The sequence below is a fragment of the Symsagittifera roscoffensis genome, chromosome 6, assembly GCF_963678635.1.
Source record: "Symsagittifera roscoffensis chromosome 6, txSymRosc1.1, whole genome shotgun sequence".
Taxonomy (NCBI): Eukaryota; Metazoa; Xenacoelomorpha; order Acoela; family Convolutidae; genus Symsagittifera; species Symsagittifera roscoffensis.
In genome coordinates this window covers 40593244-40618586 of record NC_087067.1, presented here as the reverse complement: position 1 = coordinate 40618586, position 25343 = coordinate 40593244, and the positions used below count along the sequence as shown (strand labels likewise).

Here is a 25343-nt window from a genome sequence, read left to right as displayed (position 1 = left end):
ATAACTTTACGACCTCCAGGTCAAAAATAAGCAAACCACTCCAACTTGACAACTAAAATAAATATCACCATAATACCGTACCCCTCCCTTATCTAATAACCCAAAGATCAACAATATTTCCCCAACTCAGACCACGAATACCCCCAAAGCAAATTTGTTAACTTAGCCTAAAGTAACAAAATGAACATTTTAATTAGCCTAAAGTATAAAAATCTCACCATACCCCGGATCATTTGACAAACAAAAATAAAGAAAAAGACGACCTCCCAGTCACCATAAAAATCGCCCCCAACAATTTTTTACAAAACTCAACCCACTTGTCAAAAAACTAATAAATAATCCGACCACACTAGAAAATCGCCTCAAACAGCAAAAAATATTCGACCAAGAGATCATTTCTTAAATGCTCTTCTCTCAATCAGTTACTCAAATACTCATAAATCTTAAACATTTTTTTACAATACTTGAAACCTTTATAATATTTCTTTTTGATATACTTGAATCTTTTCTAATAATCCTAATCATTTTTTGTAACATTTGTTTAATTTTCTACACTATTCTCGAACTATTCCTCCAACTTTCCAAAACCCTTGATTATATCCACAGGTACGATTTATACAACTTGTCTAAATGATACGAACAATTTTCAGTAGAACCGATATTTTTTTATTGTTTGTAATTTTCATAGCATTCTTATGATCCCTCAATTTGACCATCTGTAAATGTATAAAGAAAGCAATCCTCACATTTGCCCTAGCAACAGTCCTTCTAATTCTTTTTTTGGAAGAATATTATAATAAACACAAAATTTCTCACTAAAGTAATAATTCAAAAAACCATCAAAAATTGCTACCCAACAGTCACAGAATCAGTCTTCACCGACATCATCCCAAGATAACCAAACACCACCTTCAACTACTCAAAATCCTCAAACATCTACACGAATTTCTTTTCAAGACAATCCATACACTTTTGAAGAACGACATGCTCGTTTATCAGAACCACTAGAACCAGTTCAACGACAAGCACCTTTAAGCGAACCAACATATAACCTATACCCAACACTACCACAAGAACTAAGTAGAATAAGAAATTCTAGTCAAAACCAAAAAACAGTCGAAATAAATAGACAAATTATACATCCTCGACGAAACAGAAATCTTCAAACTCCCCGAGTTCATTTTGATATACCTCAATCCCCATCACAAAACACTCCAGAAAACACCATTGATACATTACCAGAAACCCCTACGATTCTTTCACAACGTAGCACCTCAAGCCTACCATCAGATTACTTAGGTTCAACACCAACATCTGAGCAAATACGTGAAAATCCTTTCAACCCCACAAACCAAACATCACGATTTCCATATTGGACTACACATTCATTTACACAAGGTGAACCAAATTTAGTCAATGACCCCATAGATATTTCTACGGATACAACAACATCCTCATCACTACCAGAAACATTATCACTACCATCAACACCATCAATAAGCCAGTTTTCACCACCACCCTTTAACTTAAATTTTCCAAATAATCTCGACGCCAGATATCGAGAACAATCAACAACAAATATTCCTTTAAGACTAGATTGGAATACATTTACAGCACCTCCACCACTATTTGGACAACATCAAGAAAGTAACCGCCTTCATAACTGGGCACTTAATAGATTACAATATCGCCAAGATATTCACAACGATATCCGTGATCACAATATTCAAATACTCCAACAAAACAGTTTACAATTAAAGTTTGAAATCACAGTTAAGTTAAATAATATTACCCAACATCCCTACCCATTAAATCCACCTAACATAACAGCTCAATCACTACCACCACCGTTTATAACTACTGAAGTAATATACAAATACGACAGATATACCAAAAACAGAATTGGCTACATTACATTTTATAATCCATACTCAGGATTATCATACACATGTATATTCTAAAATTATTAATTTTTCTCCAACTCCTTTTTCTAGTAATCTCAAATCAAAACATAAACCCTTCCCCTCGTACAGGACCACAAGATTTACTAGTAACACATTACGATTGTGAAGAAAATGAACAAAAAACACTACATAAATATGCAATAAATCAAGTATCACAATGTGAAACAGAACCACAAGCAATAGAAACCACAGATGTAATAGCAACACTCTATTCAAAAGCCCGAGCAACAACAGTTACAGGTTATAAATTCACAGCAACATTTTCCGAAAAGAAAGTACATTGTTCACAAGTCTCGAATGGAAACAAAAACCGACTTGACCATGAATCATTCTATCAAAGCAATATAGAACGTCTTTTACATCTCAATCCCGACGATTGTAAAAATGAATTACTTAGACTAAACATCACACAAAATAAAAACTCCCAACGAAAATTAGTTAATTTTCAAGTTTTTCCAGACTCTGTACATCAATCACAACTTGAAAGACACCAAGGACATATAAAACTAGACGAAAAATACCCGTATAATGGCGCACACGGACGATTAACCTATGACCTACACGATAAACATTGGATACCACACATTGGTATAAATGACCCATCAAACTGCAAAGCAGACACAAAAAATAAAGGATACCAAGAAATAATGTTTTTTGATTGGAAAATACAACTCGAAAAAATACAACCAACACGAGATTTATCAGATAATACAATGATCTATCAAGGAATCCGATTACCTTGTAAAAATGATCAAGGTTATTGCGACCCTACAACGAGAACACAAGCAACCATTGTTTGGTTCCCCGAAGATACATGTACAACATTTCAAGTAGCAAAAATACACGCTCGTATGATAAAATTTCACGAAAAATATTTTATACAATCAATTCCATATGAACAAGTCCATCCATCACGAAAACTAAGTTCTAATTTTAGAAACATAGACAATATAGAAAATAAATTGACACGTTTTCAAATATATCAAGAAACAGAACTTGCATGTAAATACAGGAATCCACTTCACAGAACACAATACTCTGAAATATTAGTTGAATACGAAAAAGGATTCGACATGACCACTGGAAAAGTAAAAATCGACCCATATGCCACAGGTCATCCTCTAAACGAAGGAACATCCTATATACCAGTTAATTTTGAAAAAAGCAACGGACAACCTGGTGGACATCTAAAACCCCATGACACCAGAAGCACACGCTTACAAGAATTATCACTAATGAATACTACATATTTCGGTAATATCCACTATGATATTCATTTAGATATGAAACTAGATTATACAATTAGCCGAATTTTTCAAGAAATGTCACTCTCCGAATTAGAAACACTACACCACCTATGCGAATTAGAACGAACACAAATATTACAATCACTTGCACTAGCAGTATTAAAAATACCCTATGCAGGATACTTATTATCTGGAAATAGATCAAATTTTTTAGACTATGAAGGAAACATCTTATGGTTTTATACTTGTACTAAAAAGTATCACCACTATACGTTTTTGAAGATAAACGATGTTATAAAAGAATCCCTATCTTTTATAAGAATAAAGTACATTTCGTGGATACACTTTCACGAAGAACCTATTTCTGGGATACCGCAGTCCCATGTGGATCAGAAAACAGCCACAATGTAGTACAACTAAACCCTGATGAAAATAAATACTATCTTCTCACTCCATATCCCACATTAATGCAATCACTCAAAAAATTTTCACCAGAAAGCATTCGCGCTATTGCTCGAAACCCAAATATAGACTTACAATCAATAGGAATCTATTCAAAATCAGATATTCAACATCACATTAGAACACAACAATTCCAAGAATTATTAACACAAATGGACACTATACAAAGACAATCAATAGACCAAAATTTACGCAAACTTGCAGAAACCGCAGGATTTGCCGATATCTACACGCAAGACTATAGCGGATATTTTAAAGACATTAAAGATTATATATATCTAAACGGTGAAAAATACCGTCCCCAAGATATATCACCAATTAACATTTTTAGCTTTGTTACACTCAAAAATGAGATCCTCGATTTTCTAGGATGGCCCTACTACATCTTAGAAAAATTGACTATTTTATACGCAATGTTTAACTTTATTGGATTTCTTTTCTCACTTTTAAAAGGAATCTACAACACATGTGCTATACACACACAGGTCAATCGACAAGCAAGTGTAGCACGCATACTCTTTGCAGGATTTTTTGGAATCTTTTCTACATCTATAAACAAAATTCTTTTAGACGCACAAATAAAAGAATATAACACAAAAATAGCAACACGACAAAATACATACGACGAAGAACATAACAATGTAGACATAACGCCAACGGCACCACAATTACCACCCCTACCAAATAACCATCCACTATCCCTAGTCCCACGAAATTTTCGAAACTTAGCCATCACACATAATCCAAATTTTCGACTCACCACATCACAAAGTCCCATTCAACATATAATGACACACCAGTCACAAGATGATAATACTTATGAACAAATTATTGAACAACCCCATACCACCGCTTTTCAGTCTCAAAATAATCATTTTTTTAGCCCACGATGAGCCGCCAACTTGGATCACTACACCGATCAAATTCCCACCCAACCAATCTTACCTCTCCAATCCCAATAATACCACTTTTTGCTTTTCCGCCACCCGATTTTCCATCTAGTAATGTAACATCAGGCATGAATTCCGATACTAATTCACACATCTCAGTTTTATATTCCATCTCACAACTCAATAACCCGAATATTGAAACCCCCGATGAATTTGCCGACTCAGAACCATCCCCATCCAATAATTTTCATAACTCTTCTAATTTTTCTCAACCCCCTTTTCAACCCATATTATCCAATAACCCTGACCCAATCACCCCCACACCCTCTTATGCTTCCCAAGTTACCCCAACCTACTTCTCATACCATTCTGACCAATCATCTCATTCTCCAGACACCCCCCGAATCTCCCCAGAGCTAGATAATTTTATTACCCTTCAACAACAACCCTACCACCTTAATACCCCAACCATAAACCAAATCTCCTCCACAATAAATTCATCCAACCCCCCTACCCCTACACCCTCTTCAAACTATACTGAATCATTAGCACCATCATCCACATCAACTGAATCTTCACTCAACACTAATAGAGCTTACCGCACTTTTAAAAGAAAGTTCCCCAACCATCCTTTCCCAGCAAAACCAGGAACAGCCCGTGAATACATCAACCACCCCAAGCATACTAACACAAAAGAATTTTTGGCCATCACCTTACCCTCATTCCCACAATACACATTAAACACCCCCCACGACACTAACGAAACACGCAACTTCGTAGATGAATACATTTTAATGCCCACTCTCTCTTGGACCTCATATTATCATTTTACTAACCCTCTTTGCTTACCATTATCTAACACTCACATCGATATAGAGCGAAATACGGACATGCTATATCGACTCACTACACCACTAACCGCTAGACAATTTACTTACGTTGGATATAAAAAATCACTAAAAACACACACTGCACCTAGAGCTAACGAATATACACTCGAATACTATGATCACAACATCATCAGAGCTAACCAAGATCAATTCTTAGACGACGATCGCTTCGCTAATCCACAAATTACCGAGAAATTTTTCATCAAGACACCATATATATTTACACTAAACATCTTCGACCGAAAGTTTGATCACATTATTTCAGAAGCACTAACAGACACACAAGCATACGAAAGTTTTAAAGAACGCTTCCAAATATTTTCACTAACCTTTCATTTCCTTGCACCACACGAAAGAGATTTACACTGCTCACACGATATTATGTTGCGCACTAAACAAACCCACACATATAGTTATTATCGCTTCATCCAAAATCACTTTGACCTACACACACCCTCTAGACAACCACACCATCGTTTTCAATTCATTAATTCCAAATACACTTCACCATTTTTCCTAAATTTCACATATTGTATTAAAGACACTAACCTCCATGGTATTCTTCGTAATTATGACCCCATAACCCAAATGTACATCTTCTGTCCCATCACCAAGACCTTCAACGCCGAAGAATCCCGACCCTTCCTTATCCCGCACGAGTTTGTACAACCCATAGAAATCCCAATTTTAGAATTCATCCACAACACTAAATTCAATCACAAATTATATAATCTAATCCAAAACACACCTTATGAGTTTGCAGTTGGCACTGAAGAACTAACCACTATTAAGGCACTTCAATTGCTTTGGCCACTGCTTCAAACTAAAAATATCATCCGCATCTTAGCTAAACTACTAACAACTTCAGAACTAATTCACGACATCTTCCCCCACGGTTTTTTCCCCGACGACTAACAGGTAAGTATGAATTAAATGAATATAACTAACTAATTGAAATATTAAAAAACTCACCATACTTTATCCATGTTTTCCTTAGATTTTTAGCCTTCATCCGACGATCACCTACAAAAACCACAAAAGACAAATAAAAATCGCAAATTTCATCAAACAGATTTCAAAAATTCTATTAATCTCTTACACTTATAAATTTATAAATTTAATACCAATGCAGTAAATTCATTTCTAAAATTTTCCCCACAAGCAGTAAATCTAATTATGATGAAAATTTGTAACTTAAAATTCCCCCATAACTAGCAGTAAATTTCCAAATTCTATGCAGTAAATTAATAAAATGCAATTGCAGTACTAACCTTTTGATATTTTCATTCATTCGCACAGAAATTCTATCCACACTCGCACAGCTCGCCCACGAAGAATTGTTTAAAATAATGAATTTCAGTTTCAAGTTTTCACACTCAACAACTCTAACATATAATAACATGTTTCAAACTTTCCTTTAACCCGGTTGGAAAGGAATCATATACTAAACAAAACTAACCAACGCAGCTTACTAAATACCACAAATCATAGAATAACAGCATGACTAAGAAAAGGAAACCAACGGTACCCAAACCGGATTAACCCAGTTTAAAACTGGATAATTTATTCTTTTGAAGACTATTATAAAGTCTAAGAAAGAAATAATAAAACACAAAAAAGTCGAAAGACAAACCCATACCACAAACAATTTGATTTTTGAAAAAAGGACACAACCAACAAAACATAAGAAAAACCACAACAAACCCAACATAAAACGTTGTCACATAACAGGACCCCTCACAAAAACCGCATGAAATCATACTCCCACTCCTGGCCTAACCCACCAGGAAGGACGTCCTGAGCATGCTCTATAGCCGGCCTAACCCACCGCGCTACATCCACGCTTTGTGACCACACCTCTATTTTTAATAAGAGCTACTCAAGTGTGAGTAACTCTTCAAAATAACCGAACTAAAACAAAAAGCTTTTGTGAAAACAACTAACTAAAATCATTATTAAAAAATATTAAACTAATAAAAGTTTTATAAAATGTAAAATCACATGATGCAATACATAGATCAGAATACAACACCAAGGACGAACATCTAAAGACAAAACGACCCCACTACACTCGAGAGAGAATGACCAACCACAATCGATATGCCACTCACAATCACAACTCAAAGGATTTAGAGTACGACTTGACTTCGCAGAAAAGGACTTCATTGAACTAGACCAATGACCACCTCGATGTTCAAGTATACGTACAGATCCGAGTAACCAGGCATCCCCTCCACGCACAATCTCCACGCCATTCCCAAACTAGATCAGACACAAAAGAAGTTCTCCACGCAGAACAAAAAAACCTGACATAGCCAACCATTCTGAAATCAGATTTGAGTTTGTTGCGAAGACTTAGTCGTTGTCACTAGAAGACACAACGTCTTATGTCTCTAACTCCAGCTTCCTGAAACTTCTTTAACAAAGAAGAAGCGGAAGAAAATTATGATGTTCACCAAATACCAACGTCCATCATCCATCCTTGAATTACAGAAGAACTGTTCTAAAAAACTCTGTAAAACCCGGATGGGTGGAACCTGATCTAAACTATATTTTATGATTGGATAAATTAAATGTTTTACCAATGTAAAGTATTTAATATTAACCAATCACGATCCATCTAACTAACAACCCACTTATTTGTAAGTGCTGAAGTTACTTGTAATTTCAGCACCAGAGAGATTTGAATTTAACTTAGAAATTAGTTGGACTCTCCCGAGCACTTCAGCAGCCGCAATAAACCAGTATACCCTAGATCTATTGAGCCTATCAGAGACTAGTTAAACAACCTGAGACTAGATAGTATAAGAGTAAGATTAGGATCGGTATTAGACTAAGAAGTTGCACGAATCTATCCGGCCGAAAATAAGATAGCGTGACGAGCAGACGGTGTACCCTATCCGAAATTACTCTATGAGTTAACCACTCGGTCCTAACTCAGAACCCCCCTCGCGAGAATCCTAGATCCGCCCCTGGTTTACTTATTCTTACATCTTACTGATTTTTATTGTGTTTTCATGCAGAATAGCTAAATTACAATCCATTATAAATGATTTTTCCTGTCAAATATTATTTTGATAGAAAAAGGGATTATAATCTATTATAATAGATTATAAGAGTTTAAAAGAGATTTTAGGAAAAATTATAAATGATTGTATTTATTAAAACGTCACCAAAAATGTTATCATTATAATGGATTATAAATCGTTTAAACATCTAAAATTGGCGCTTATAATTAATTATAATTTTGCTAAAAGTACGATTATAATTATAATATAATCGATTATTTTCTCTTTTTACTAAGTGCGGGTAAATATATTATATATCATTTTAAAGCTTTTACACTCATGACTCAAACAATTTAATTTTTTTATTAGTGTTGGTTTACATAACACCCTCTTAAACACAGACATTTATTTTTCACTGCTTAATTTGTTGGAGATTACCCTCGAAACAAGGAGCAGATAGAATCTTACAACTTTTTATAAGAAACCGGTGAGGGAGAATAATAATGCAGAGCACAAAATAGTTTTAGCTCAATACTTCAAATTCTAGATTTTTCTAAATGCAGCAACCAGGAAAATTCTGCTAGATTGAAACAACGGAAACTGCTCTAGTTTTTGAATCATCACTTTGACAAAGTCTAAGAAATCAAAATTCAGATTCAAATTGTAACGTATTTTTTTAAATTTCAGGTGTTTTTCTGACCTTAAGTTGTCCTAATTTCCTGTGCACTCCACTGTTAAAGTCCTCTTTGAAATAGGAGATTCAATCTCTTAATTCTATGTCATCAAATCTTAATTAAAGTAATAAATTGCTAATGATTGGCAGGTGGAGCCATGTTGCTGGATGACCTACACCAAACACAGGGACACGGATGATGTGCTGGAGGTTCTGGACAGTTTGGAGATAGACGGACACGATCCAGACGTCCTTAGCGACGAGAACATATACGCCAAGTTCAAGGCCAGTTACAACCATACATTTGTAACAAAAAGTTTGATAGGGGAAGGGGAGTGGGTAATTGTTAACGAGACCCGGCGCTATTTTATTGCTAAAATTTATTTTATTTGATAAATATTTGGTTTGGGAATTGAAAACTTTTTAAATTATTGCAATAAAATAATTAAACTCGACATTGATGTTGAAAAAAAAATTAAAAATTGAGAAAAAAATCTCGATATCTTGCAACACAATACCACGCAATCAGCTGTCTAAACAACACTGGAACTATTTTTGCTCATTTTTTTTAAGCAGAGACTATTCATGATGTTAAAAATAAATTACTCTGTTCTTTTTTTTTAAATTTCGCAAAAAAATGTTTTTTTTTTCAACAAATTACGCCGGTTTTTTTCATAAAAATTTGGTTTTTTAGATAGAAAAGGACCACGCTGACAACTGGAAAATAACCAGACTGAAGAAAGTCCAGATAGAGCTGTGGAAGTTGTTTGACGAGCCCTATTCATCTAAATCTGCGAAGGTGAGATTAAAAAAAAACCGAAATCTCTGCAAACGCAAAAATTGATAATTACGAGGGGTTTTGAAAACTGGAAAAACGATGGTACGATTATGGTATAAAGTTGTGACTGTTTTTAATTTTAAAAAATCAATAATTTTTTCCAGTGCTTGTCGTTTTCTGTGTGGAAGTTTTTGATACAGCGCAGATTTTACGTCACTTAGTTTCTGAAATAACAATAACGTCTCAAAGAACATAAAAATAAAAACTTTCCAAAATGGGGTATAAATTCGATGAATTAAAAGCGTTCGATGCATCGACAGCTTGTAAAACATTACTTTTATAAAAACGTGCGAAAAGCAGAAGTTCGTCAATTTAAGTGTTGACTGACGTATTTTCTCAAAATTAACAGAACACCGTAACACCAAATCATAATTTGGTTTTCGACATTTCTCTCAAAAATTTTTCCAAAAAAATGGCCAATCAACATTTAATTGAAAACAATTTATTTCACGTTCTATTCAGAAAATTTTCATGCTAATAATTGTTCCGAATTTCGGAAAAAGTTACAGATTGTTTGTGCTCGGGGTGTTGTTTCAACTTGCAAATCTTGACTCAGTCAATTAGTATAATTAGTTAATCGACTTTAATTTTTTGATGGAACTTTTCACACAGGCTGATCGGTGATAGGGTTCCCAAGCTTATCACCCCGTGTTTTGTAACCCCCTTTTTCTTAACCCCCTCTCATATAAACCCAAAATCAGATAACCCCACTACAATTTAACCCCTTTTTAAAACCAATTGTAAGAATCAAAGTGAAAGTTACTTGAAAAAGATTCGGAACCATATCGTCGGTAAACATCAAAGATTTAATTGCGAAAAATGACCTTGCCGATAGTCTAGACTTTGATATGAACCTGAAAACGAACCCGACCGACATGATTCAAATTGGTGCATATACAAAACATTTCTTGACCTTGATCTTTTGGCGCCGACAGAATTGATCTACGCTTTGAAAACTCAAACATGGGCTTAATTAAAAATCAAAGAGCCAAACTTGGAAGAATAATTCGGATGACAACCAAATGCCTCATGGTATAGTGGTTAAAGCTTTAGTCTCAAAATCTAGAGATCAAAGGATCGAATCCCTGGCGGCAGAAAATTTTTTCCAATTTTCCCAAAAATGTTGAATTTCGGGTAAATATGATAACGGGTATATCAAGGGTACAATAAATGGGTTCATCTTAGGGGGTTGGGCGGAGGGAAAAGAAAAGTCAACACCTTGTATGTATTCATTATTTTGCCGGTTTCAAATCGACTCTAGCTCAATTTTGAAAAATCAAGGAAAATAATTAAACTTGGAAAAAATTTTATTGCTTGGCAATACAGATTAAATAGCAAATATTTAACTCAAATTCGCCATAGCGCGAAAGAAAAGCAAATCAGTTTTTTCTTCGTAAACAAGCATAATATTCTGCACTTTTTCATTGAGCACCCGGTATTTCTTTTTTTTTGTAAATTGGTGCCCACTCGAGGCGTTATAGAAATTAAGTTTTTGGACGGAAGCGTCTTTTTGCAAATTTGCAATCACTTTCCATATTTTGGGATGCGATCCACTGAAGTATGACTGTATGCCATAATGCCAGCCCTCTACAGCATTTGTTGTTCTGGCCAGACCCGATGATGCCGCATCCCTTCGATTCCATAATGAAGGGGGGAATAGGGCTTCCCGATTCGGGACGAGACTTTTTATGTAGTTAGATCCAAAATAAAGGCAAAGCTCGTCAACTTTTGCTAATTTTTCCGACTCTTTTATGGTGTGATCGCAAACTATTTGAATTTCCTCCACTATTTTATCGTATGAATTTCCTATTCCTTCTTCTTTTTCGAAAGCCAGTGCGGGTAACATTTTGAGTGCTAAAGCGAACTCGTGGTTAGTTTCGTAATCCTTTTTCAATCCGAGCTCCGCGATTTTTCTCATAAAATTTTGTGAAAGATGGAAGAAACATCCCTACAGCTTGGTCTCGGGAAATTTTTTCTGAAACGCTTGAATAGCGGCCTGCTCAAAATCCAGTAAATTTTTTTCAGGTCTACTATCAGGGACTAGTATTTTTAGGGCTTCTAAGAAACGGTGGTAAGTTTTTTCTGTTTTGTTTGGCAGAAACGCATATATGCAAGCAGGGGCTATTCCTGAAAGACTAACGTGTATGGAGTAAAGTTGATAAAACATTTTCGGGGTGACTTTAAAAGTTCCATCAGCCAACCAAAAGTTGGATGTTTCAAGCACAGGTAGCATTTCAGGGTCACCGAATAAAATAATCCTCTCGTGATCATTTTGCCCACTGTCAAATCTAATAAAAATTTTTGAAAAGTTCGGGTATTTCGAAACTTCTGGTTGCTGGGGAGACTGGTAAGACTTCTTCTCGTTGCTTGCGCGCTCGTTGTGCGGTGCAAACTAAATTTTCTTTGGATGGTAGGGCTAGTTGAATTGCAATGTTGTCTGTAATGGGCTGAATGGCGGTTGCGACTGCGACGGTTGGGGTGTTATAAGGGGTGTTTAAATAATCATTGTTCAAAAACGTTGCTAAAATTTAAAATATGGTTACTTTTGTTATATCATTTGTGAAAGACAGCTCAAAACCGTCAAACTCTTGGTGCGTTGAGTAAACCAAAGTCTTTGTCACTTGCGGTCGGTTACGAACACAACTCAAAAAAGTTTCAAAAAAATTTAGAAAAAAAAATCAAATTTTTGGTTCATGGAAAAAAACTTGTTATACAAATTTCATAAGTGGAAAAATGCTTGTCATAGAGATATCATACATTTTCTGTTGGCATGGAACTGTATGGAATTGTATGGTAGGAAGTTTTTCATATATGGAAAATGTATGATAACAAGTTTTGGTGACCCGGGTAATTTGTGGCACCTGATTTTGCATCGACCCAAATACTCCTCTTTTGCAGTGAATGGAACAATAATGGTTTGTTTTGTATAACCTGGTTATAAATTTTTTTAAATTGAATTTGATTCATTTTTTATCAGTTTCATTCAGATTTTGTGAGCAAAAACAAAATCAATTTACATTAATCTTCTTTTTTGATCAAATGTTCTTGTTAAAGTTTACTCATTTCATGAAAATCTGTGAGAAATATGAAACGCAGATAAAAAACAAAGGTTTAGGTTTTGTAGTAAGCAATAATATTAAATTGAATTGGTCTCAAACTCTGATTTATGTTGACACAATTTCTTCATTATTATTTTTTAGTTTTTCTGCATTTTTTCTCGAAATAAATTTTTTCATTACCGGATTATTGAATTTCGGGGCTCTTTTGCAGTCCCCCCTTTCAAAATACCGAGTATTATGTTTGTTTTACGTTTTATTACGGCTAAATGCGTGATGTTACGCTGTAAAGTATGAACAACAAATCTGTTCAGAATTGTCTATTTGTTCACCACGCAAAATTTTATTGCTTTATGACAACGTTAAATAGATTTTTCAAAAATAAAATTCAAAGGGGGGACTGGAAAAGTGCCGATTTTGGTTCTGGATCTCGATTTCTGATGTCTCAGAAATTTGTCAACTTCTTTCGTTGCGTGGTGGCGTTTACGGTCGGTGAAATCGCACGTGCTAGATACTATCTATAACTTTTTGAGCTCATAGAGCTCCAAAACTTATAGTAGCCATAAACTATTGCGCTCATCTTGATTAAATGAGCTCTAGTTCAATCTTAAATAATTAACCTCCGGGTTAGGCTTCCGGGCTGGCTTTCTTGAAAAAACTTCAAAATTATCTGGCACTCTTCAAAATTATCTGATAATAAAAATAATAACAACTTGCCCTCATCTTGACTCTATCTATAACTGTTGTTATTAGCTATGGTGCTGCTTTTAGACAGCCCCGATTTTTCATTACATTTGCTATATGAAAATATTGAGATATTTCCGGGCTAAACCCCACGAGAATAAAAAAGAGGGTTGTTTCGGGGTAATTTGAACTTAACCCACTCCCCTTACTAAATTGCGATACGCACTAAATAGCCATCAGTAATGTTTTCTTTTATTACAAAATACAAAAGTAATATCAAAGTTAATTCAGCCAGAAACTAATGCAACTAGCTAATGGTTCTGTTTTCTACTCATTTCATGGAATTTGACGATGCTTTTCAATTCATAACATAACTTGATTTCATATCATTTGATAAGTAGATTTTATTCTGCTTTTTACGCAACTCACTTTCTATTTTTTCAAACTTCATTTAAAAGCTTTGAAAATATATATTTTTTTCATTATTTGAGCTAACATTTTTTGAGAAATAAGAACATTTTCTCGCGAGAATATAAAACTAGGAAAAGTCGAAACCAGCCGGTTAAATCTGTCACTAGCACTTGTTAAAAAAATTGAGAACTATGAGATGATGAATTTTACTTTCAGAGCTTTCAATCCTGACATGTTAACCAAATAATCTGTTACTCAGCCATAACCATATATAAATCACTTTTGATTAAACGAATTTTCTAAAGATCGGATAAAAAAGAATGTTTATGATCTTGTTCTTGTTTTTGTTCCGGCTTTGGAAGGAAACGGAATATTTATGCTCGGTGTGGTTTTTTTAATCAGTCAATTTTCGCAGATCGAAATAATAGTTTTCGACAAAAATTTTTTTATACCCCATTGAAGATATCGACTTCCTGAGTTCGAATCTAAAAAGATAATTTACCTCCGATTAATTTTTGGTCTGGTGGTTTGAAAATTGCCAAATTGGCCATGTTCTGGACTAAATTATGCGCGTTTTGAAGAAGTTAATAAAATTGCTGAGAGCGTAACGCGAATTATTTATGCGTGGCAATTTATACCGCACAAAAAAAATCGTTCCAAAGTGAAGTAAGGCTAGCTAATCAGAACGGTTGTATTAATTTTGTACGACTAAACATTTCACACTTTGAGGTAGTTCAAATTTTTTCAAGTATTAAATATTTTCTTATCGCAAAGACTATTGGATCTAAATTAAGGGACAGTCGGAACATTCAGCGTTTTGCCCTGATATACGAGCAGTCTTGTTTATTCTATCTTCGCTTATTTGCTCCAATTGTCAGGGAACTTTATTTAATAGGCAAAAAAAATTAAGGAATTGCTAGGGAAAGATATTAGAGCAAATGACAATGAAGTTACCTGATTTTTTAACCTTTATATATCTAATTCAAACTATTTCTGCCGGGAATGATTTAGTGTTTTCTATAGTCCTAACTGTGTTTTAAAATTTTGATCGTTTTTGTTGATTTCCACCGATGCGAAAATTTTTTCCCATGCAAAATCAGGTACCACAAATAATCATCGGATTAGGTGGATTGATATATCCTGTCAAAGCCCTTTCAGCCGTGGTTCGAACGACATAATAAAAAAAATTCCAAACTTAAAAATTTCTGTAATTTTATGGGGTTGTTATAATACCAATTGGACCAAATTGGGAAAAAAACATTCGAAATATGTCGTGCTGATAACGCGTAAGCTTTAAGTATGTCTGGCTCAAAGTTTGTTTCAAAATAAAATAAAGCAAGCAGACTTATTGATATGTTGCTAGGCGCTAATCAAATCACTTTCTGTTTTGCAAAACGTGTGTTAGGGCTATTTGATTTTGTCTTTGCCCTGATGTGAAGTCCTGTCGAGAAGATAGACATTCTCATTGACACCTTGTGGATGCTGCTGGAACTGCGCTGAAGCTTCAGTAAATCAACATAGATTTTTTGTTTTCAACAACTTCAATAATGAGCAAAATATAAAAAAAAAAGTTTATTAGTTTCTTGGTCATTCATGCAATATCTTCCGAAATTTTTTTTGCGTAACCAGATAAAGTTTCAATTTAATTTTTTTTCATCAAAGATAGCAGATAGATAATTTTTTGATCGTCAACTGAGTCTGCTTAGCTGTCCTACTAATTAAACGAGATTTTGAAATATTTGTCAGAAACGAAACTACAAAAAAACGTCAAATTGAAGAAACAATAAATATCTGTTAAAAATGGTACTTTATTGGTTTTCTGTCTCTTGTTTTGTTATTAACTCGATGTTGCGTCGCTTTCAATCTATATTTGATATAATGAGCCTTTGTTCTTGTTAGAATTTAGGAAGCTAAAAAGCAAAACTAAATAAAAATGAAACTTAGTTTTAACTCAAGCTAATGGGCTGTGCAACTACTTTTTTCCACATTGGCACCTCAAGTCTGAAACTTTAAGCTATGAATGATGTCCGATTTTGTTGACAAGAACTGCCTTGAAAATGCGAATGAGAAACTTTGATTTTCTGTGAAGGTTTTAAACTTATACCAATAAAAGAACACGAAAGTAATTTTACTCAAGTGAGAACACGAGACCAACACAATCTAAACAATTTTTTTCAACTCACTATTTTGTTTCGCAAAAACGCGTTTGCATGCGAAGTTCCCGAGCCGATGTTTATTACGTTCTGATACAGCTCAGATTTAAACATGAGCGTAGCCCTTTATTCGAGCGTAAACTTTTATACCCAACCAATCTAAGCAGGATAGAATTGCTTCAATACTAATCAATTAAAAATAATGTTTTTGGTAGATGAAGTTTTGATACAGTATAATTTTGGACTTTCAATGCCAAACAATTTTTGGACTGTCATTATCAAATATCAATATCAAGCCCTAAATGCTCCGAAATTTACAATTTTTGGCTGCCAAAGTTACTTTTTAAGTCCTGAGTTTTAAGTCATATGCGGAAATAATATGGCCAATTTAATTTGGAAAGACAATGAGTGCAGGATATTTCAAAAAAAACAAGATTGCTTGAATCGGGGCGATACCCGAGGTTTCAAACTGCTTTTAAATTACTGAAGTTGTTTCTGAAAACATCAATTAAAGAATAAAAATTCAGAAATTGTACGAAGGAAAAGAAAAAATTAGTTTGATTTCTTTCTCCACTTTTTTAAACTTCCTTCATATGCCTTGCAAAGTACAAAGCAATGTCCTTGGCCTCTTGTAACGTGTTAAAAATACAAATAGTTTGTCTCAAAACGGTTTCGAATGGGTGTTTCAGCGGATTAATTAGCCGCTTACGAGTTGATGGCTCAAAAAATGCAAGGCTTTAGATATTACAAATTGGCCAAACTGGCAATTTAAATCCATCGCCCCAATTTTTTGAAAAATGTTGACGGGTAGTTTTTGTTAAAAGTCGAAGTTTTTTTGGAGAAAAAATGCACACCAAGCACAAATATTCGGTCACTTCTTCGTACGTCGGAAAAAAGTTCGGCTTTTGAAACTAAGAAAAAATCAAAGGATAAGTTTCCATCCGCAACCACACTCGCCTCGCCTGGTAATCCGAAGATTCCATGGTCCATCCCCAAGCATTTAAGTTTTTCTTCGTGAAAACACAGAGCACAAATATAAGATAGCTTACGTTTTCTCTATAAAACCAGAATTCTAACGTTTGTGGAATTGAGGCTTGCTCGATCATTAGAGATCCAAGATGAAAAATGATGAATTTTTTGGTTTTAAATTTCACTGATTCATTGATAACGTGAAACTATACTTTGGCGTTTCAGAGCTGTATTTTTCATTATTTCAAAATTTGTTACATTATCATGGGGTCTGAATTTCCTGTCTAATCAAAGTAAACCGGTCATTTTAAATAAGAGTCTGTTTATTTCAATAACTGATGTTTGCAACTTCAAAAAAGGATCTATTCAAAAATGAAGGAAATATGGCTAGATACCCGGAAAAAATCCGGAAAAAGCGTTCGACAGTATGAAAGCAAATTGAAAATGTTCTAGTTTAGTTAGGGCTACTGGACAAAGTAAAAGAGATGAGTTGAGTTATTGAAGAGAAAACCACATATTGATTATATTCTCAAATCGTTTGATGGCTAGATTTTGTACAAAAGTTAGGATTTTTGTGCTGGGTGTGGTGTTTTGTTCCGACATTTGTAATCGGTGAAGTTTTTTCAGACCACTATCGATTTATCTAAAAGCTACTTTCTATTGTGATCTTTTTTCTAAAGATATGGTGGTTTGCTATTTTGGGACAATTAATTGGGTCGACCGGCAATTAAACCCTCTCAAAAATAGTTTGAATTTAGTTTGAGGCCAGCTTGTGGAAACTAATAAAACAATGGTCGCGTGACGCGAATAACATGAAATGAATTTAAGGTAAAAATACCCTGTGGGGGAATATTTGCAACAAACAAATTTTGAAAAAAAAATTTCGAAGTATTCCAACTTTTTTTTTGAAAAACGAATTTTTGCTTAGAGCAAAACGGGCAGTAGGAGCATTCGGGGTTTTGTCCGGATACGAGCGTTCTTGTTGTTCCGACTTTCGAAGAAAGTGACGGAAAACTAATGCTGGGCGTGGTTTTTTTTCAGTCTAATTTCGACTTTTCAACAAAACGTTTTTGACAAAGTTTGGTGATTCGTCATCAAAATATCGTTTTATTCGGATCAATTAAAAACAAATTACCTGTGATTGTTTTTCTTGCAGAGTTTCTAGGACTTGAAGTTAGCTAATTAGGACAGTTTGGAAAAATTTACGCGCCACATTTTGCGTTATTATATCCTGGCTTGGCCGAGCTTTAAATAGTTCCAATCCATCTTGAGGCCATCAACTTGGTCTTATTAAAAGTAGACGAGACTCTTAATATATCAATTGTAATACATCAATAACATGTGGGTAAAAACAAAAACAATTGAAAAAACCATCCTTTATTTTTTCGATTAGGCTTTAGATTTTTTTTGAACAAAAATTTGTTCATCAAATTTTGGGATGAATTCAGAACATTCAATGTTTTTCCTTGATCTACAAGCAGTCTTGTTGTTCCGACTTCAGAAGAAAGTGACAGTCTTTTTTCGACTTTTAATTAAGCGTTTTTTGAAGGATTTTTTCGGTTAAATCATCTTCTTTCCGTTGCTCAAATATTAAAACAATCGCCTGTAACCATATTTTGGTAATTTTTTTGTAAAATATGTGATACAAAAAAGACGCTAAATACCTCTCTCAATGATTTGGAAGAAAAGTTTCATACAATAATTGCAATAAAAACTTATAATTTTTTCTACCCTCCAATCCAGTGCCATGTAAAATAATAAGGCTTAATATTTTTCATGACACTGGGGTGGCGGGTAAAAGAAAAAAAAATTATGAAATTTTTATCGCAATGGATTATAATGGATTTTCATTTCAAAATAATCGATTATAATGGATTATCTTGGCAAAAATAATCGATTTCAGTGAATTTATCAGGCTCGGTAATCGTTCTCCAATTAAATCGATAGTGCAAGCTAATTGAGCGCACAGTACAATTACTAGATACAAGTGACATCTGTCGTAGGCACTGCGCGTAGTATTTCAGAAGAAACAAAAATGATCGGTTGCTGCGCAAGAATCACAATTTTTCAAACACAGTTATAAATAAAGAAAAATAGAAAAGGCCAAATTTAAAAAAAAATGGCATTGGCATCTTTAATGTCTTTTTTTAGTCCAAAAAAAGGCAAAAAAGTGCATGATTAAAGATGATTCTCACTCAGTGAGCTTTTCATCTTTTTAAAGATGATTCTCAGTGAACTTTTTAATCTTCTTTCAAACGACTCAAAATACGACTGAAAGATATCAAATAAGATTTGATTGATGGCTATGGCTCAATCTGACGTTTTTTCTAGTAGGGATCGACGAGAAAATAAAAAACACCCAAGACCCAAGTTGACTACGAAACCGATTCTTTTTGAACCAAAAGTACCCGATGCAATTCGAATGGTTTTTGAAGAAAATAATATGTCAGGGCTTAATTTATTTTTAGAAGACCACATCTTCGTTTCATAATGATACGATCAAGCGTTTTTCATAAAACAGGCAAAAATCTCTGTGGAATGAGAATTCCATTTATGTAGTTTTCGATCGGAAATTGATTTTTTATCAAAAAAAATGATTTTTTCCTCTGCAGAAAAATACAATTTCCACTTCTCTGCTTATCCAAAATCAATCAGACCCCATCTGAATTCCCAGAATCTGATCTGAGTTTTCTACTGACGCATTTCTAAAACAACAAAGAAAAACTTATCATCACAGGTTAGACGCGCTGAGTTGCTTAGGGCAACTTTTTCGCTACCCGGGAGTTACTATTGATCTATAATTGACTGTTTTTCCCTTTTCTTAACATCACGTCTATTTGAACCGTTTTTTGAACTGGATTTAACCCCAATTTAAACAATGTTGATCTAGGTAGAGCTGGGTCGTCGATAAGAGGCTCTCAAGGGTTATTGAGCTTCTTGAAGCCCTATTCACGCCGCGGGCTCCCCTGTCTTTAATTGGAAGGATGTGCTCTTGCGAATTTGAAATCTAGTTTTTTTTTCAGTTCAGCACTGAAAAAAATTGCTAAGGAAAACAATTTTTAAGATGCGTTGCACGACAAAAAAAAACAATTAAGTAAACCATAATGAGTTTTAGCCTTAAACATGAGTGATTTTGTGCAGTTTTATCTCGCGTTGATTAGACTTCATTGCAGTTCATTGCTCAAAATAAGCACAACTAAATATCTTTTTGTTTTTGTTTTTTTTGTAAGAAAAAGTTTGCCACGTTTTTGTAATAACGCAATACTTTCATAAAAATATGATTTTATACATTTTTTTAAGATCATTTATCCACGAGGGATAGGACCAACATACGAGCTGTACAGCTCATCACGGCGAACCGCTGTTGTGCCCCTGCTTGCCCCAAGTTTACTCAGAATTATCTAAAATTGCTTTATGAAAAAATACTATTAGTATAATTTGTGTCTCAATTTGCAGTGTCAAATTTTAGCGTTTTGATGCAAGTGGGCAAAAATGGCTTGTAATGCGAATCTTATGACTACAACAATTACTGATGACAAAATCGATCTTTTAATGACAACATGAAAAACATATATTCAATTTGAAATTTAAAAAGTACCTAAACGTATTTTTAGTGGCAACATTATTCCTTACTCTTACAATTTTTTCAGAAATTTTTTTCACACAAAGTTTCATTGTTTTACCAATAACAGACAAATGCACAAAAATTGAAAAAAAATTGTTCTTATTATATTGAATTGTTTGCGTTCAAATGCATTCAAACTTTAACTTTTGACCGGTTCTAGAGAAATTGATCCATTCAAAAAACCCTCAAAAGTAATAATGTCCCAAAAAAGTCAAGGAAAAATTTTTTTCAGAACTGAATCATAAAGTTTTGCGAAATATTTTTAAATGGATGGTTTATCTCAAATTGCACTAATTTGTGGAATTTTGTATCACTCTCAAAATTGGAATGTTTTGTTATTATCCAGTTCAGGGTACATTATTTGAAAAGAAAATGAATTGAAATGAAAAGTTTGCTTTTTTACTAGTCATGCTCTTTCACTATTCACTGAAAGATTGAATTATTATACTGCAATATGATGAGATAAGGCTTTTCAACTAGTCTTTCAAAAATTATTGTTGTTTTGAGCTTAAATTGAAAAGATGATTTACCTGTGATCATTTTTTGTAAAGTTATAGGGTTTAAAGATTGCCATTTTGGCCACTTTTTTTTTACAATTAACGCGCGATATAATTCGCGCTATTAACGCTTAAGCATACATTTAGTTCAGTCTCAGAAATGGCTCCAAATTGGTTGAAGGAAGCTTATTTGCCATAAATGATCTGTTACTAGGAGCGAAATTTATCAGTTTGCACTTTATATGGCGTATGGGGGATGATTTTCACAAAAAATCTCAAAAGTTAGAACAAAAAATATCATTTAATATTTTTAATTCAGTTTTTTCAGGTTGCTACTGCTCGATAGACTTTCAAAAGCAGTCGAAACACTCTACACTTCACCCTGATACGAGCAGTTTTTTTATATATATTCAGCAATGATTCTTGTTTGAGTTCAGGAAATTACAAAGCACCTTTTACAAAAATGAACTCTAGTTTTAATTCAAGTTAATGGGCTCCCAAATAGGTATTTCTTACATCGGCACTGCATCTCTGGCTCATAAAATGAGACTGATTTCCGTTTTTACTTACAAAAATAGCTTTAAAACCGCGCATGGAACAAAACTTGTTTTCTGTAGAAGCGTTACATTTAAACCTGTATAAATAAACTTATCAATGTGGTAATGAACATGAATTTTGCATTCATGTTCTGATACTTCACCAGCTAATAATGAGTATGGGCTTGACCAATATTAAGCGAGAATATGTCTTCGATCCGGTCGCAATTATAATTGAAACTGCTTACAAAAGTTTTCCTGTTTGAAAGTTCCGATAAAGATTTTTAGAAAACCACGAGATTTTTTTTGAGTCAACTGAGAACATGCAAAAAAGAGGAATGGAGACTAAAATAACCTCGAGGTTTTTGAATTTTTTAGTGTGTTTAAGAACTGAAGTTCTATTCATAGAAATTCAAAAAACATTCAACGTAACTCTTTTTCTTCCCTTCAGTCCTTCGTCTCGCAAAATTAGGGCTTTCACCCGTTCTTTCCGTGCCAATATTAAGCTCATGTACAGTTCAGGACTGAGCGGTTCTACGGGGTTTTAGACAATTGTTAAGCGCAACCCAAATGATTCAACCTAGTCAAAATGAAATGGAAGCGAAGAAAAAAGTGTAGAAATAATTGAAGAACTGAAATAATACAAGACGGCTTGTATCAAGGCAAACCCCTGAAATTTTTGACTGCCTTTTAAGGTTTTTGGAGCAGTAAAATCTTGAAGAAAATAAATGTAAGAAAATAAAAACGATTTTTTTTTAAATTTGAGATTTTTTTGAAAATCAATCCCCCCAACGCCAATTAAAGTACAAAGTGATAAATTTTGCTCCTATCAACAATGATTTATGGCAAATAAGCTTCTTTCAACCAACTTGGAGCCATTTATGTGTCTTTCGAACGTAATGTTGGTTTTCTTCACAAATGCTTGAAAGAAATTTGAAAGAAATTTGACTGCGTAAATTTTTGGCCGAAGATTTTCTTTGCTTCGTTTCCGACGGCTAAATAAAGGAAAAATCAGAATTTTTTGTCAGCTTCTTCAAATCTTATGCCATTGAATTTTTTTGTTTCCGACTTTATCAAAGCTGTCTCTTCCTCGTCATATCTCTTTTGTTCACGGATATTCTTTTCCAAACGGGTCAGTTTTTGGATTTCCGTTTCGCCCTCCGGTGGATTTTCCAATAGTGGTGGGTGTGGGTGGTATCGTTCTGTCGGGTTTAGAAGGTTATCTATGTCGATATTTTCCTTTGCGATTACTGCCAGTTGAAATAGATCGCTCCACTCCTCCCAGGGAATTGGTGGGTCCACCGTATGGTTTTGCCAAAATGAAGTTATACGTCTCACGTTTGATTCGTTACTGTTTGACTGCGCCATGATAAAATGTTTCTTTGTTACAGCTAACTCTACTTTTGTACAGATAAAAGTGTAGTTAAAAGTTAATTAATCTCAAAGTTAAAATATTAAAAAGTGAAAGAGCATTCTCTCCGCCGGAGGGAATGAACGTATCAAGGTCATAACTAAGTACCAGTTATGTTGACTAACAAGTTAATTACAAAATACGGTTAAGATAATACAATTCACAACAAAGACGGAATAAATCTACGCTAACGCGTTGATAGCGCGAAATAAATCGCGCGTTAATTGTCCAAAATTGACCAAAATGGCAATCTTTAAGCCCATATAACTTTACGAAAATTAATCGCAGGTAAAAAATTGGTCTGAAAACAATTTTCCCAAGCATGAATAATCTCCACTTTCTTCGGAAGATGGAACTATAAAATTATGACAACACGCGAGGAAAACTTTTGCTCTCGTAGTTACAAGTAACAAAACACAAGATAAGTTAGTTATTTCATCCTGATCATCTGCTGCTCTCGTGGTTTTTTACTACGAAGCTTGATGATGTGAAAAAATACGAATTTTAGTGAAACCTTTGGATAAGTTTTAAAGTGTGATCATCAAACTTGGAGAAACATACGCAACGCATACAATTTGCGACTTTTTTCACACTGACAAAAGATTGTAAGTGTTAGGTCCAGTTTGCACAAACAAACGCGAGAGCAGATCCTCGGTCAAATTATAGATATTACAGATTAGCGTCTTCGTCCATATCGCAAAAACTCAGATACTTGAATCAAATATTGAGATTTCATCAATAATGTCATATTTGATGACCAAGCTGAAACTTTCAAAAAAAAAATTGCAGGTTGAATTCATGCATTTTTGTGCAAACGTACAAATTTATTTTTTGTTCTGACCATTGACAGTAGGAAGGAACTTTGTCTTTGGTTGTGTTTGAGACTTTTTCAGGTTTTTTTCCGACGCAAAAGCAGGTATTTTAAATAAGCACCGGAATAAGTGGAGTGATATATGACTTTAAAGCCCTTTCCGCTTTATCCGGTTTGAATTTTTTTAGCGATAGTGCAGGTGTTTAATAGGACAAAAGGCTTAATTAGAGTGAGAAGCTTTTAAAACTTAGTTTTACTCCAAGAAAACTAGTTTCCAAGCTACATTAAGCGCTTCGCTAGCACAAAATGATGTTTTTAAAATTCAATAAAGTATTCTGCTAAATATTTCATAGAAATTTGTAACACATTTTTTGATTTTCTCTTTATTCTGTATAGAAGACAAACGTAGACGAAAGCGTCTTACTTACTCATGTCCTAAGTTTTTGGCTACTCAATCTCGTCACACATGCACAAAAATGGCACAAATTTCAAAAAAAAACTAGGTTCTTAAAAATCTTTTAAGACTTGGACAATAACATGTGTTATCACTTTATTACTTTTGCCAAGTTCTTCCTTTACGCACGCTAAATTTCATACTCATTTAATGTTTTATTATTTCATTTCAGTTTGTGGCGACCCTTTCGGTTCTTTTCATCCTCATATCAATCTGCTGTTTCTGCATGGGAACCCACCCCACATTCCAACAGTGCGTGCTCCCCGTAAAGTCCCAGTCCGCCCTTCGCGACCACTATCAGACATCTACCCTCTCCCCAAACGGCACGAACAACACATTGAATCCACTCTCTTCACTCAGTGCCACGGCGTCAACCCAAGGATTCGATGATGAGGTTCTGATGTCCAGTACAGACTATATCCAGTACTACCAGGGATCCGAACACGTCGGCAGATCCGGATCCGAGACTGAGGATCCGAACTCGGATATCAATCAACAGAATATGGACTGTCGTCCAGTTGAGTGGCTTCTCTACGTTGAGATCACTTGTAACATTTGGTTCACTTTCGAAGTGTTCATTCGTTTGTTTTGTTGTCCCGACAAAAAAGAGTTTCTGAAAGGTGGCATCAATTTGTTGGATATTGCAGCAACCACGTTTTTCTACACTGAAAGAGTAAGAGATTTAATATACCGTAGTGCCAATTTTTTTTCTTTCAGTTTTGCGCTTCGGCAATATTTTAATGCACTAAATGTTCTCAAGAAAT

At 34.3% G+C, this 25343-nt stretch overlaps 1 protein-coding gene across 1 annotated transcript in view; it reads left to right on the top strand.

Annotated features, from left to right (window-relative positions):
- LOC134848742 (potassium voltage-gated channel subfamily C member 1-like) overlaps nt 1–25343 on the top strand; it is a 78670-nt gene that overhangs the window by 44275 nt on the left and 9052 nt on the right. The window contains exons 2-4 of the mRNA XM_063866254.1: nt 9285–9419; nt 9829–9933; nt 24752–25252. Coding sequence (XP_063722324.1) covers nt 9285–9419; nt 9829–9933; nt 24752–25252 — 741 coding nt within the window. The remainder of the gene's footprint in view (nt 1–9284; nt 9420–9828; nt 9934–24751; nt 25253–25343) is intronic.